The 15,555-nt window shown below is 45.4% G+C and overlaps 1 protein-coding gene across 1 annotated transcript in view; it reads right to left on the bottom strand.

Annotated features, from left to right (window-relative positions):
- Nucleotides 1-15,555, bottom strand: part of SOD1 (superoxide dismutase 1) — an 87,057-nt gene that overhangs the window by 28,986 nt on the left and 42,516 nt on the right. The window contains exon 4 of the mRNA XM_085623104.1: nucleotides 3,436-3,553. Within this exon, the coding sequence (XP_085479230.1) occupies nucleotides 3,436-3,553 (118 nt within the window). The remainder of the gene's footprint in view (nucleotides 1-3,435; nucleotides 3,554-15,555) is intronic.

The following is a 15,555-nucleotide window of genomic DNA, read 5'->3' as shown; positions in this document are numbered from 1 at the left end:
TGTAGTCGACGGCGGCCTATTCAGGTCCCTCGACGTCGATCGTAGACGCCGCTTCTCCCCAGAGCCCTGGGGAGACGGCGAACAGACGGTGGTCATCCTCCTCGAAGTCACTGGGGAGTGGGAGCGCTTACTGGTCTTCCTGCCCCTGGGGAGCCCCCCCAGAGGCCTCAGTATGGGCCAAATCAGCCCCTCCAGACCCACCTGGTGCCTTCAGTCTTCTCTCCTCCAGAACTCGAAGCCTGATTTTCATTCTGTCCCTCAGGGTCCTGGCGGAGAACGAGTGGCAGATGGTACAGTCTTCAGGCACGTGGGACTGGGGAAGGCAACCTATACACACCTCGTGTGGATCAGTTTTAGCCTTCTTTCTACCACATTCCGGGCACTTGTCGAACAAGCCAGGCATGTTGACAGTACCAGCTACTAAGCACTTGAAAAAGTGACAAAAATTGACAAAATCTCCAAAAAACCCTTGAAAAGTGGAGAGCTCAATGCTCCAGGGTCCTGCTAGCAGGAGCCGGAAAAAAGAACTGAAAGTAAATGGGACCTGCTGGGCATTCTGGGATACTGGGGAAAGTTCTGGAAACCTGGAAAGTTTCTTAAAGGCACAGTATCCTGTTTTAAGCCACATAATGGCAGCCTATGGGGCTTGTCTGTCCTCTGCTTCCTCTCTATCATTCCAGAGGCTTTTGCTGGTAGAGGCAGGGTTTTTTCCTATGGGGAGAAAAACTAGACAGGCAGTGCTGTTTGTGGATGTTGGTGGAATTCTAGTTGAAGTACTGGACAGTGTAGCCTGTGGGTATAGGCTGCATTATCTGTCTTTTAATTAAATTCTCTCTTAAAGGTGTATGCAGGTCTGCATGATTTGTCACCTTTTAGAGATTTTTTATTGCTCCGGGGTCCACGCACATGGGCGGGACTATTCACTAGATTATGACTATACACAGAGATCCCCTACTACAGAAACTATGCACCAAAAAGTGTGATATAAGAAGAACCGGGGCATGAAATATAATATGCAATACATTGTGCGCAATGACAGATTCATTGGAGAGCGCGAGATAGCACAGGCACTAGCGCGTGCTATGCGATATGCGCCTTGGAGAGTAATATGCACAGGGCAGTGTTGTGTAACATAACTAGTCTCTAAAGTTGTAATATAAAATATGTGCTGAGGAGTGCAATGTTGCATATGCACTGTGACAAAGATATGGATCCCAGATTGTAATATGTAAGCCATAGCGCTGTGCGTTATAACATACACAGAGGAAGGCACTTTAGAAGGGGCAATATAACCTGTGCGAAGGCAAGTGTGGCATGACATTCACGGGGTGGTGTTACAGTGCACATGGGCTAGAGAGTGTCATAGCATACGCACTAGCTGGTGGAATACAACAGGTGTGAGGCAATCGGCGGGCACTGGTGGGTGTAACAGCATTGGGCTCAGCCAGGAGCACGCTGTGACTCTCAAGTGAGGTTCGTCTCCTTTCCAGGGAGTGAAATAAAAAGTATTACACATCCGGCGGTGGATGTGTTTTTTATTAACCGTGAGGGGGGTTTCTTGCATAGTTTGGTCGAATTTTTGTCGAATCACCTTTGAATGGCTTGGTGTACATGTATATTAAATGTGCCCGTCAATAGCTACCCATGTTTGTATAAATAAACGACAAGTGTCTACTTGGAGTACCCACCGGCGGGGGCGCCGGGATTAGGCACGGTAGGGCGTCACGTCAGAGCTTCACTAGCGGTGTAAATACATTCCATGTGGATTCATTCTATGCAGTCGCCTTTTAATGAATATCACGCAAATAGTCATGGTGATCGGTACATACGGTTTGTCCAGCATGTCCTAGGTGTTTCTATAAATATATATATTTTAAAAATAATAAAAAACAAAGGCCTGCCCTGGGGGGATGGGGTCCCCGGAGCCATAAGTGGCCTGCCCCCTCCTAAAGAATTTAAATTAAAAAAAAAAAAAAAGCCATAACCCGGGGGTTGAGGTCTCCGGGGCCGATTAAGGCCTTGGGAGGGGCAAATTTATTTTTTTCAGCAAAAACAATTAGGGTGCAGGCCCTGGGGGATGGGGTCCCCAGGGCCAGTAAATTAGAAAAAGGGGGGCCACACAGCCCTCCTCCTTAAAAAAAGGAAATAAATAAAAGACCGGCATCGCGCTGGAGCCCACGCCCCCTCCTTGCAGCACTCTGCAAACGCGCCCCCTGGCTAGTTGTAAGTTGGGGAATTAATTCCCCTTCAATACGGAGGGTCCCTGAGGGCCAACTAGCCCAACAGATATCTCCAGTGTGCGCCAGGGAGCTGCGTTGCAGACAGGTGTTCTGAGGCCACGCCCCTTTTTACACCTCTATGCAACGCAGCTCTGTGGCGCTTATGTCATATGTGATGTCATGAGTGATGTCACTGACCATGTCATGAGTGATGTAATATGTGACGTCATCAGCAGTGCATTGCGTGCGAGTTATAGTTAGCTGAACTAACTATAACGGGTGAATGTCAATGGTTTTGTACGAGTGAAAAGTCCAGCTAACTACAACGCCCCTGAAACCTATGGTTTTTTTCAGTGAATTTCTAAGGTTTTTTTAAAATGCTAATTCCTAACTATAACGTGCCTGAAACCTATGGTTTTTTTCAGTGAATATATATACACACAAATAAATAAACACATACATACACGTTTGATTGTTGTTCATTTGACATCTGAGAAAGCCTGTTCGAGAGTGTTGCACAAATAAAACTTCATGCCTTATTCAGAGAACAGTCTTTTGATGGGTCTTATTTTAGGAGCGAAATCTTTCCTGGTGGTGTTTTTTTTGCTTTGCGGTGTGTCTGTGCCTCCGTGTGGGAGGGCGGTATTTTCTATTTGGGAGGGCGAAGCAATACAACTGATAAATGTGCAATTCTGGCAAAAGTAAGATGCCTCAGCCTTGACACTATGAACAGGTCTTTTGAGCAGCCAACATTTGTTTATGTGGATGGCCGGGGGCAGGAGCTGCAGCACAACAGCGTTATTACTGGCTGCTCTTGAACAAAATGTGCATCTTTGTTGTAAGGGGAAAAGAGTGGAAGCCCAAAAGCAACAGGGGGCTTCCCTAAAGCATTTAATGCAGCATAACCCGAGTGACATTGTCTGGCGAGCTGAATGGACCATCCACCCCTTTAGTTGGGGTAAATATTCGTGCGTTTTCACTGTCATTATGTGCATGCTCTAAAGCTTGGTGTGAGCGGCAGGAAGGAAGCACGTGGGCAGGCACCCAAGCATGCCCGTTACTGGGAACATGCTTTTGATCCTGGTGTTACACACCTTACATTACCCAGACCTTTGAACATAAAAGGTATCAGTTTAACAATGGCCTGTTTATACTACATAAGTGCATGATCCTAGGTCAAATGGAGAACAGTATCTAACACAAAAGTAGTACTTACCACCATTGAACGCCCAACAATGCTAGTGGGTCCATTTAAGGAGATAAACCGATCCTCAAATTTGAAAGCTGCCACACCATTTTCATTCGCCTCGACATTACCGAGGTCTCCAACATGCCTGCTCAGAAAATAGATTCACAATAAATTAGCAAAAATATCTACTAAATGTAGTAGAACAGCACAGTTTAAAAGCCATTATTTTCCTCTGCTTGCAGAGAAATGATGATTCACCATCACAAACTAGTGCTTCCATGTTAATATTTAGGTGCTCCTTTATTCAGCGAGGAAAGCGGTGCATATACACATTACTAGCTACTTAAAGATAATTATGAAGGGAACGTGTACATTTATGGATGATGCGGACCCCGATTTAACCGGAAGTGTTAAAATATTTTACTCTGCAGTTGCAAAGTCTATGGTTGCACAAATATGCAAGACATTTTTCGGTTCTTTCTAGGTGTTAGTCATATATTGTCATACAGATTATACTTTCTCAGCAAAAACTATGCATTTGTTGGACAACAAACGTCAGGATTGTGCAAGATTGATTCCACCCCCTCGTGATATGTTGGCCTGTAGTCCTGCTAGCTCACAGTACACCATCTGTACCCCAAACCTGACCAGGTAACAAATGGATTGTGCAGCCTCAGAACATGACAACCTTGACCCCAAGGAAATCGTGGTAAAAGATCTAGAATATTTTCATCTGGTTACTCATGCGTACCCAAAGAGTAACAAAGGAAATACTCAGCAAGGAATTTCAATATTGAAGCAGTGCGATTCTTGTATAAAAAAAAAACAGGCGCAGCAATAATCAATAGAAGACAGACGGAACATGATCAGCATTACGAAAACTGTGAAAATAAACAGTTCAGTGTGCTGTAACACAATATAAGCTTGTATGCAAGTACTGAAATATTTTGTACTCTACCTAGCCTATTGTGGATAGGGTGGGTGAATCTGCAAAATCCCTGTAGGGTGACCTAACTAGTTACCTGTAGAAGGTGTCAGGGTGCTCATCTTGGTAGAGAGCTAAGCATCCTCCCTGGCAGAGGTAAACCGGAATCAGCTGGGCTGGAATTCCAGCATGGGGTGACCTCTCAGTGCCAGCAAAATGCTCCTCTATCTAAACAAGGAAGGGATGCCATTTATATAATAAACTTCATCCATGTTGCCATGCTGAAGCCCCAGTCAGGCCGCTATTGTTGATTATATTGTTAGGACTCCGTCACAGAGCAGATGCTAATAAGTGACATTTTGCGCAGTGAGCTTTGCCCTTGTACATAATGTTCAAGGTATCTGATAATATGCCTAAAAAGTGGAAATGTAAACAAAAGCCATTTCAGATGTTATCCTGCAAAGGCACACAATTAAGTGTGTCAAATTTCAATGTTCAGTTTTAAGATGTCCATTTTAAACTTAAACATGCAGAATTGTGGTGTTCCCGCTCAATCCAAATGTGACCACATGAAAATATTCAGACTGTTTAGAACTTTTGTGCCTCTCTGGAGTGGTTGCACTCCTCCGGACAACAACATGTCATAGGTGAAGGCGGGATAGCCATTCTACAGCAAATTTCACATTCATGGAATAATTGCACCACCAAGCCACAGTGCGTTTAGTCAGACACCATCTGTATTGCTAATGCCGTTTTTATCCTTGTACATTCTCCAAACTCTATAGATTGTGTAAGACCATGTTGCACAAGAGGTGAGGACAAATATCTTTTGCTCAGATTTGAAAGCATATTCCAAAAATTACGAATACAATTTCTACTTATGAAAACATTAAAGGGAGATTTAAATATGAACGATAACATTCATGGCAAATAATGCATTGTTTAAAGGAGCAAAAAAAAAAAAGAAAAAATTAGCTCTCATTACAACTATACCATGAAAGTGTGTTTGTGGTAACAGAACAGGTACTATTTGACATTCCTGGTGGTGCCTACTTCGCAGGCACCAAAAAGTTCAAGTACAAGACGTTTAGGGAGTCCCAACATAGTACATCTTGGCGGTATGTATACAAGGCACATAACAGATTGACTCAAAAAAGATAATTCATAATCTGCGATTGCATCCTTCAGGATCTAGGATTTGTAAGGAACTGGGATAAATCTGTGCGCCCACTCACATAATATAATGCCTGGGATTCATAAAACTTACAAACAACTTAACTTCCAGGGAAGAGACTAAATTAATTAATTCTCAAATAGTCTGAATTGATTCCATCCAAATTTGACCAGTCCGGAAACCAAAACCAATCTGAAAGCCAGACAAAACAAAAATGGTAAAATAGTCAGCACTAGATACAATCTAGCGGGAGAGAAACTCATGCAAGCAAAGCAAGCTGGGGGGGGAATGGTGGTTTGGTCAGTGTGAGAATGAGCTGGGGTCATTTCTCAGCCAGTGTACAAAGGTCTCCGGATACGTTTACATCACAAATTCGATGTTTATATGGACTTGTCAGTTCATTCTCAAACAATAGTTTAGTAAATAGATTTTTGATGTTAAGCGGATTTGTAAAAAACACTAATGACCAGAGAGGGTATTCAAGCGCTTGGACAGGTGTGTAATCCCAAGGTGCTTATACAAAGAGTCAGGTCTTCAGCTTCTTGCGGAACTCAAGAATTGGAGGAGGGTCTGAAGTGTTGGAGGTTGTTCCATGCCTTCGTGCAATGCAGGAGAATGAGCAACCTCCAATTTTGCTTTTGCAGATGCGGGGAGTGTGCGCGGTTGAGACGGAGTGTAGGTGTCTGGTGCATTGGTGAAAGTATATACGATTGTTCAGGTATTCTTGTCTGTGTAGGGCTTTGTAGGTGTGCGCGAGTTCGCTGTGCTTCTGAATGGAGAACCATTGTAGCTCACTGAGGTGCGGTGTGATGTGGGTGTGGCGTGGAAGTTAGAGTACGAGTCTTGCTGTGGTGTTCTGGATGGTCTGGAGTCTGTAGGGGTGGTTTGAGATTCTAGTGTAGACAGTGTTGCCGTAGTCAAGCCAGCTGGTGAGGAGTGCTTGTGAGATAGCCCGTATGGTGTTCTGAGGCAACCATTTAAAGATTTCACAGCATGCACAGATGTGGAAGCAGGAGGTGAACACTGCGTTGGCTTGAGCCATCATGTTGAGTTTGTCAACTTGGATTATGCTAGATTTTTTGCGTGATGAGTGGGTTTTGGTCCTAGGCCAGACAGCCACCAGACAGAATCCCACAGTGAGATCTTGTTGCCAAAGACCAGTACTTTAGTCTGGTCAGAGTGGAGCTTCAGGCAGTTGGTTTGCATCCAGTCTGCTACCATGGTCATGCAGCAGGTGAAGTTGGTTTTGGTGGTGGCGGTCTCGTCTGCCAGGGAGGAGTTGGGCTTCATTGGCATAGGAGCCAAGGGTGAGGTCTTGTGATCAGATGTTGGCAGGCGGTTTCATGTATTATGTTGAAAAGGGTGTGGTGGTGGTGGTGGTGGTGGTGGTGGTGGTGGGGGGGGGGGGGGCAATCATTGTGGAACTCAGCATTTCAGTTTCTTGGTCTCCAATGTGAATAATGGCAGCCTGACCCTTTGGGTTTTTCCTAGGAGGAAAGAACAGATCCATTTGAAATTGGATCCTTGTATGCTAATCTCGTGGAGTCTGATGAGGGTGTTGGGAGACTGTTGATGGCCGAGGAGTGGTCAAGCAGGATGAGGGCCGCATGGCGATGGAACACCTAGCCCCTTTGAGTGCGCTGAAGGATAAATGGGAATTGGACATCGGGAAGCCCATCCCGGACTTGACGTGGCCCAGGTTACAGAGACGGGCCTGGAAGAGCACACGTAATGCCAGGTTTCAATTGGTGCAGTACTTTCTTGCATAGGGCTTATTTGACGCCAGCTAAATTATTTCAATATTTTGGGAGTCCCGCTCCCCAGTGCCCTCGCTGTGGGGAGGAGGGGGACGACTTTAAGCACATGTTTTGGTCTTGTGGCGTCCTCTGCTGTTATTGGGGGGAGGTCGTTGATTGCTTGACCCAAGTAACAGGGCGGGAATTGGGGTGGAAATGGGAGTTTGCCTGCTGCTGTGGTTTCCCCACACACCGCGCACGAAAGTCACGAGCACGTTTTGCGACCTAGGGCTGGTGGTGGCTAAAAGAGAAATTACCCTGCACTGGAAATCGAGAACTGGCCCCAGCTTTGCGAGGTGGAGAACTACCTTCACAAAATGGGCGGGTATCGAGAGCACACTTACGCTGCAGCTAGCGCTGCGGGGAAATGATGAAAAGGCATTAGCCATGGCACATGCATGGGAAGCGCTAGTGGTAGACCTCCGGGGGTGGGGCGCAGAAGCGGAGGAGGGTTTTGAAGCACAGGAGCAGCATGCAGCAGAGTAGCGGTGGAGAGGCAGCTGACGGGTCACACGTGAGGGCTTCTCTTCTCCTTGCTGCTTGGCGCCTGATCATGGGGGTGGAGAGTGGCCCGCGGCCGTTCCCACGGCCAATCACGAGAGACTTATCACGGTACCTGCGACTATGGCACACTGACATGCGGGGGGGGGGGGGGGGGGGGGAGGGAGTATTTGGGGAGTGTTGGGGAGCAGTGCGTTGGAAGTGGTCTGCACTGTACTATGCAATGGAGTATATTACTAGGAGAAGACCAATGATATGCTGGTCATTGCAGATGGCTATTGTAATTGAATTATGCAATAAAAATTGTTTTTGCAAAAAAAATATTTGGAAAAAAAAAAAAAAAAAAAAAAAAAAAGCAGGATGAGGGCCTCTGTTTCTCCTCAGCACAGGAGGATTTGAATGTCATAGGTGGCTTCGATGAGTGCCATTTCGATGCTGTAGTTCTTTCGGAATCCAGATGGAGTGTTGTCTAGGAGACGAAGATCATGGTGGGTTGTGAGTGGCTTGCTGATGGCCTTCTCAATCACTCTGGCTGGTTAGGGGTGCAGTATGCACAGCCCATAGGAGCGAATTTGGTAAATCTTTAAGAGAATGCTCTATGATTTGGAGCTCCGTAATTACATTCGTTTCAGCCACAGGGCGTTTAAAAAAAAAATGTTTTATGAACAGGAAGAGGAATATGCATTTAGCATGTTATATATTATGCTACATATTCACTTTCTTTTGCGCCATATCCGGTCTCTAAAAGAGTCAAACGCTTATATTATTGTATTTTTGTCCAAAAATGTTCCATTAACATTATGTAAGAATGCATGTACAATGGAGAGAATTAGATTCGTTTTTATGGGTTTGACAATTTTGAAGGAAGACTTCACTGTGATTCTCGTGGATTTCCTCGATCTCTAATGTTTCATGCGAAAACCTGTGTTTTTAAAGCGAGTTGTGCACTTTCACTTTCTGTGAAACAGGCCGTGACGAAGCCAGAGTGAGGGTGAAAAGCAGCCAGCTGACGTGCCTATCCACCACCAACCTGTGTGGGCGCAGCCAACCAGCATGTCGGAGAACTGCACCACACAGCCCCAAACGCAGACAAAGCTGTCAAGAAGCACGTAGAAGCTAGCGAGAAAAGACCCTGTGACAAATGTGCAGGAATTGCGTTACAGAACACTCTCGAAGTAAAACATGGCACAGAGCAAGCTGCGAAGAAAGAAAGGACTTGGTGGAGGATCTATGTCCTTGTAGTGTCCAGATTGGTTGACAATTGTTAAACTTGACCCCTAGTATTCATGGGACTTGTAGTTTAAAGTGAAGAAATCCTAATCCTTGCCTCTGGTCCCGAAAAAGAATTGCACAAAGTGCTTAACTTACAAAAAAATAAAACACACGAAAGTGGGGGAAAGCAACAATTTCAACTTAGGGTGGGTGGGTAGGGAAAAAGCATCCTGGGCAACAACAGGTCAGCAGGAGAAAGCATTAAGTGCAATGAAGGGAGCGCAAACACTAAGCAAAAGCAGCAATGGAGGAAGGATAGGTGGGGAAAAGTAACAGCTGCAACAGAGGGTGGGGGAAGCAACAGCATGGATGGGCAGGAAAATAAATGAGGGCAATGAAGGGAGTGTTGACACTAAACAGCAGCAATGGAGGAAGGACGGTTGGGAAAAGCAACAGGAGGGTGGGGAGTGAAAAACAGCAGCAACAAAGGGAGGGTCGATGGACATCGACAGCAGCAAGGGAGGGAAGATGAGCAGGAAAAAACAATGGTAGAGAGAATGGTGGACGGAAACTAAGCAACAGCTGCAAAGAAGCAGGTGTGCAGGTTATGTTAATTGAATTTATAAAGCGCGTCGCTGCCTCAGCAACGGGGTGTCCCAGCGCTGAAACCAGCAACATTACAGGGTGGTGGGGTGCGAGAGCACCTATAAGACCGGGAAACGCCAGGTTTTTATGGTCCTTCTAAAAGCCATATGATTCTGGATACTCCTGCTGAACACCAGTAAGGATTTCCAGAGGGCTGACGCCTGCTTTAAAAGATTGTCCCCCGACCCTAGCTCTTTGGAATCGAGGGACACATGCTAGTTGAGACTCCATTAAGCGCAGCGTGGTGTGGTAAATACGGGAAGAGCAGATCTGATAGAATATGGGGCGCTTAGTGAATAAAAATAGTTAGCAATGCATAGGGCCAGTGTAATTAGGGGGTGAGATTCAATACCGAGCAAGACTTAGGGAACGCAAAGAGTACATGCTGCCGCATTTTGTACCCTCTGCAAACGCTGTAACCCAGATGGGTTTGCGCCCAAGTACAAGGAGTTGCAATAATCTAACCTGGACAGGATTGTGGCTTGCATTATGATCTGGCGTGTTTGTGGGTGAAAAATCCCTAACAAAGGCTGGAGTCTGCGTGCAAACCCAAAACAAGCCCAAGTTTGGGCTTCGAAGGTCAATGCGCTGTCGACCCATACGCCCAGCTTTATTTACCACCTCCTTAGGCCCGGACCCCATTATGTTCGGCCACCATTGGTCTGTTCATAGATGCGTGTCTCCCCCCACCCACATTTCGGTCTTGCTGGCATTAAGCTGTAGACAATTGGCTGACATCCATTCCGCTACAGCCAGCATATCATCCTCGAAATTCATTAAGTTGTGGCTAGATTTGTTGGATAAGGAAATGACCACCTGAGTGTCGCCAGCGTAAGATACGAATGACAGACCTCTACTTTTCGCAACAACCACAAGAGGTTGGATGTAGATAAATAGCGTGGGACTCAATATTGATCCCTGTGTAACAGTGAGGGTCCAAGCAATCCTGAGAGCAGTAAAGGGGTGGAGTAACTTGAAATGAGCTACCATCCAAAAATGAAGCGATCCAGGCAAATGCAGCGCCACAAACCCCTGTTTTCTGCAAGCGTCGTAATAGGATGTCATGAGATACTGTATCAAACTGAGGTCATGAAGAATTAGAGCTGCAGAATTTCCCTCATCTAACAAACTCCATAGAGGTTCCGTAACTGCCAATAAGGCAGCTTCGGTACTATGGAGAGATCCGAAACTATTCTGAGAGGAGTCCAATATCTCATTAGGTTCTATAAATTTCGTCAGTGGAATCGACATGCGCTTCCGTTGCTTTAGCCAGAAACAGGAGATGAGCTGGTAATTTTCTGGTTTGGATACGCCCAAAGAGGGTTTCGTCAGCAGTGGTGCTACTGTACATGCAGCCGGTACAGTCGTCGTAGCCAATGAGAGGTTGATTATTTCACAACATGTTCGATGGTGTTTTTGAAATTTACCAATTTGATCAGGTTTCATAGGGTCCACTGGGGAACCAGGTTTAATTCTGTAGCATAGGATCACCATCTCTGACTGGGATAGTAAAGGGAAAGAGGGGACCACAAGGCTAATCCCTTCCTTACAGTTCACGATGCCCTGCAACCTTTCCTCATCATTTGCTTTACCACTCATTGTGGATTTCTTTTTTTTTTTTATATAATTAAATACTGTCCACCTTGTCAATGAAATAGGTAGCCAACTCATCGCACTGGATGTTTGAAGTGATGGGAGGTTCGTCTCCAGAGTTGGGCTTCAAGTTATTTAGAAGGGAGAAGATGGTCTTGAGGGGTTATTACTATCCCTAATTTTAGAAGCAAAATAATCAGCCCTAGATTTCTGTATTTGCTTATGATCGGCTTTAAATCGATGCGCAATACTGTCTTTTTGCCTCTGGATCATAAGAGCGTCTCCAGGTTCATTCTAGCTGCTCACAGTTTCACGCATGGGTCAGGGACTCAATAAACCAAGTACTGGCCTGCGTTTTTCCTGAAGGTAAGCTTAGCAGGACTACAGCTATCAAGGGCATGTGTAAGTCAGTCTTAAAAGAGATCGTCCGCTGCCTCTGTTAGGGGGCAGCAGGGCTTTTGTGCTAGCAAAAGGTCACTAAAATGGTCCACGTCTAGTTTGTGCGTTTGTGCCATGGTCGTTTCACGATATAGTGAGGGTGAAGCTTATGCGTCTTGCCTTGCTAGCGTAATAACATGGATACGGAAGTGGGCTGTCCAGGCCATTGGGAGGGGGTGTTGGAAGACCTTCAATGCGGGTAAGTTAGAAAATACCGGATCTAACAGAGGGCCAGCCCTGCCAGATGCTTAGAACCAGACACATTGCATCAGCTGGCATGCTGCCAGGTCTGCTAAAGAAAATTGGTGCTCTCCTTATTGTGACAGTCTTCCAAGTGAAAATTAAGGTCCCCCAGGATGTTAAAGTTGGCAGAATTACTAGCCAATATGGTAACCAGGTTTACCAGACCTTCACTGAATGCTTTAGCTGGACCCAGTGGGCGACAGATTAATAAGCCAGACACCGTGAGGTTACTATTTAGGGTGATTTTAAACAAGGCATTTTCACAAACCGGAATATACTCCCTAGTAAAACTGCAGGAGTAAGATTTCTTAAAAATAACTGCAATGCCCCCCCCCCCCCCCCCCCAGACTCCATTTAGCCGCTTCATAGCCATGGATCGGCTGTCGTGTCCTGGGTCAGCCAGGTTTCTAATGGAAACAGGGCATCCGGGGAATCCTCACGCAACAGGTTGAAAAATTCAGCATAATGCTTGACCAAGGACCAGCAGTTCAAGCTGAAGAGTTTGTGGTTTCACGTTGAGGAAGGGCGGATGGATCTCTACACAACCCCCTCATATCTTGGAATTCAGTGTTTGCAATGGGAGGGGGAGGGACCCTCCAAAGGGACACAGGAGTGTTTAGAACATGGGTTAGACTGGGCCTTAACAGAAAAGAGCTCCCCACAAGAGTACATTCTCATGGCTGCTAAAACGAGCAGAGTGCCTGGCGACGTCCATGCCTGGATGGGTGCAGACAGCTTGCCTTCGGCATGGGATGGGGAGAAGTAGCAACAACTGCAATAGAGGGAGCTAAGGGAGGATGGGCAGATAATAAGCAATGGATTGTCAGACACTAAGGAAAGGGGAAATGGGTGGGCAAATGCAATGGAGGGAGGATGGGCATACACTAGGCAACAGTATCAAAAGAAATTGGCTAGGTGGTGGGGCAGCGGGTGGAGGATAAAGCAACACCGGGCAGGAGAGAGGGACTACGGTGAGACAATGTGGAGGGCAGGATAGCCGACAGCAGAGCATGGGGATGTGGGAAGTAGGAAGCACACAAGGGAGGCAGCTGGAAAACACATGCACTCGGAGAGCCTCACAGAAAAGACCAAAAGTTACCTATAGGAAGCTGGATATATATATATATATATATATATATATATATATATACACTGAAAAAACCATAGGTTTCACACACGTTATAGTTAGGAATTAGCATTTAAAAAACCTTAGAAATTCAATGAAAAAACCAAAGGTTTCACACATGTTATAGTTAGCTGGACATTTCACTCGTAAAAAACCAATGAAATTCCCCCGTTATAGTTAGTGCAGGCAACTATAACTCACGCGACCGCAATCTTCTGCTGATGCTAATACTGTATTTAGACACTTATTTGCCCATGTCTTCTTCCATAAATTTTTAGCTATACATATATTACAAATATTTTTTTTTCATAAAGACACATATGTCATCAGCAGAGGATTGCGGTCGCGTGAGTTATAGTTGCCTGCACTAACTATAACGGGGGAATTTCATTGGTTTTTTACGAGTGAAATGTCCAGCTAACTATAACATGTGTGAAACCTTTGGTTTTTTCATTGAATTTCTAAGGTTTTTTAAATGCTAATTCCTAACTATAACGTGTGTGAAACCTATGGTTTTTTCAGTGAATTTGTACGGTTTTTTAAATGCTAAGTTACTTTACGCCATTCGTGGCGTGCGCGCCCACTTAACGCAGTTCGTTCCGTGCACGCACGGTGGGCACGCGGTGCGCTACGTGCACCACGTGCCCACGTTACGCTAGATGGGCCATGTACGCACGATGCGCTTCGCGCACCGTGCGCACATGGGAGGACATATGATGCACTTCGTTGTGAAAGGTAATATTTTAATTTTTCGGATAAGTAATATGCCATGCACAAATGGTGCCCTTCAGGCACCATTTGCGCATGGGGTGGGGAGAGTATGGATATTTGTTTTTTTATTAATTTTTACCGTACGCGTACGGTAAGCGTAATCGGCAAAATTATCGAAAAAATTAGAATTCCGTTTTTGGCATTGGGGGATCTTTGATGACTCCCTCAACATGGCTAGGTGCTTAGGAGCTGTCTAAACAGCCCCTTTACATGTTTTTGGCCTTTGTTTTTTAACCCCCTCTCAGACTGCGAGAGAGAAAATGGCGGCCGCCGCTTCCTGGTTTCGACCGATTCGAATGTTTACTAAGATCTAACAGCCAATCAGAATCGCGCTCGCGCACGGCGGCGTGCACGTATGGTAAGCGCACCGTAAGCTGGCTCAGATATATATATTGATTTAAAGGCTATTTTCTCAGAATCTACTGAACAGATTTACACCAAACCTACAAAAGGCACTTCCTTGACCTGTAGACTACCTCTCTGCCAAATTTCAAGGAACTCTGTTCAGCCGTTCGGGCTGTAGCTGTGTCTAAAGGTCCTATGGAAAAATGCATGGGAAAAACGCGTTTTGGGACCCCCCCTTTTATCTCAGCCCCCGCTTGACGAATCCCCCCGAGACTTTCAGGGTAGGAGCGGAGCGTAGCGCCCCACCTATTTTGAAAAATTTGCGAGGATTCGTCGACCGGCGCCAAAGTTATTCAAAATAGAATGTTGCGGATTTCCTATGGAAACAGGGTCCTAACTATAACTACCTACTGGCGACCGCCAGTAGGTAATATATATATATATATATATATATATTATCTACTGGCGGTCGCCAGTAGGTAGTTATAGTTAGGACCCTGTTTCCATAGGAAATCCGCAACATTCTATTTGGAATAACTTTGGCGCCGGTCGATGAATCCTCGCGAAATTTTCAAAATAGGTGGGGCGCTACGCTCCGCTCCTACCCTGAAAGTCTCGGGGGGATTCGTCAAGCGGGGGCTGAGAAAAAAGGGGGGTCCCAAAACGCGTTTTTCCCATGCATTTTTCCATAGGACCTTTAGACACAGCTACAGCCCGAACGGCTGAACAGAGTTACTTGAAATTTGGCAGAGAGGTAGTCCTCAGGTCAAGGAAGTGCCTTTTGTAGGTCTGGTGTAAATCTGTTCAGTAGTTCCTGAGAAAATCGCATTTAAATCAATATATATGTGGGCGGAGCCTAACCACACATCTCATCCTGAGATCTGATTGGCTGTCAGCACTTCATCCAAGAAGTGTTGGCAGCCATCTTGGGACCAATATACATGATAGCACCTCATTAAAAAGCATTGCAGTTAATAGAAGGTTTTAAGACTTTAGTTACATTATAAATCATTTGTTGATGGTACCATACTCATTTTAGGAATTGTGGTATGTTCTAAGGTGATTTCACCATGTGAAAAAGCCTTCTGCTGGGATATCATGATTGAGAGAAAAATATTTTCTCATGCTTTTACCACAGAGGTTTGGAAGGTGATCTATAAGCTAAACGGAGAGCTTATTTTCTGTAAATTCACATTATCTTTCTCAGTCATGTGAGAATGAAGTCTGACATTCTCAGTAAAACATGTACATCCAACAAGGGCAGAGACTGTCAGTTGATTCCTTTGTGTTCTACTGCAGCTTTCCAGAGTGTTCCAAAGAACTACTAGAGCGCTAACCGTCCTACTTATGATAAATGTATGGCACACCTGAAGCCATC

Source organism: Triturus cristatus, chromosome 8 (genome assembly GCF_964204655.1).
Source record: "Triturus cristatus chromosome 8, aTriCri1.1, whole genome shotgun sequence".
NCBI lineage: Eukaryota > Metazoa > Chordata > Amphibia > Caudata > Salamandridae > Triturus > Triturus cristatus.
The sequence above is the reverse complement of the archived record's forward strand: the minus strand, read 5'-3'. Positions and strand labels throughout refer to the sequence as shown.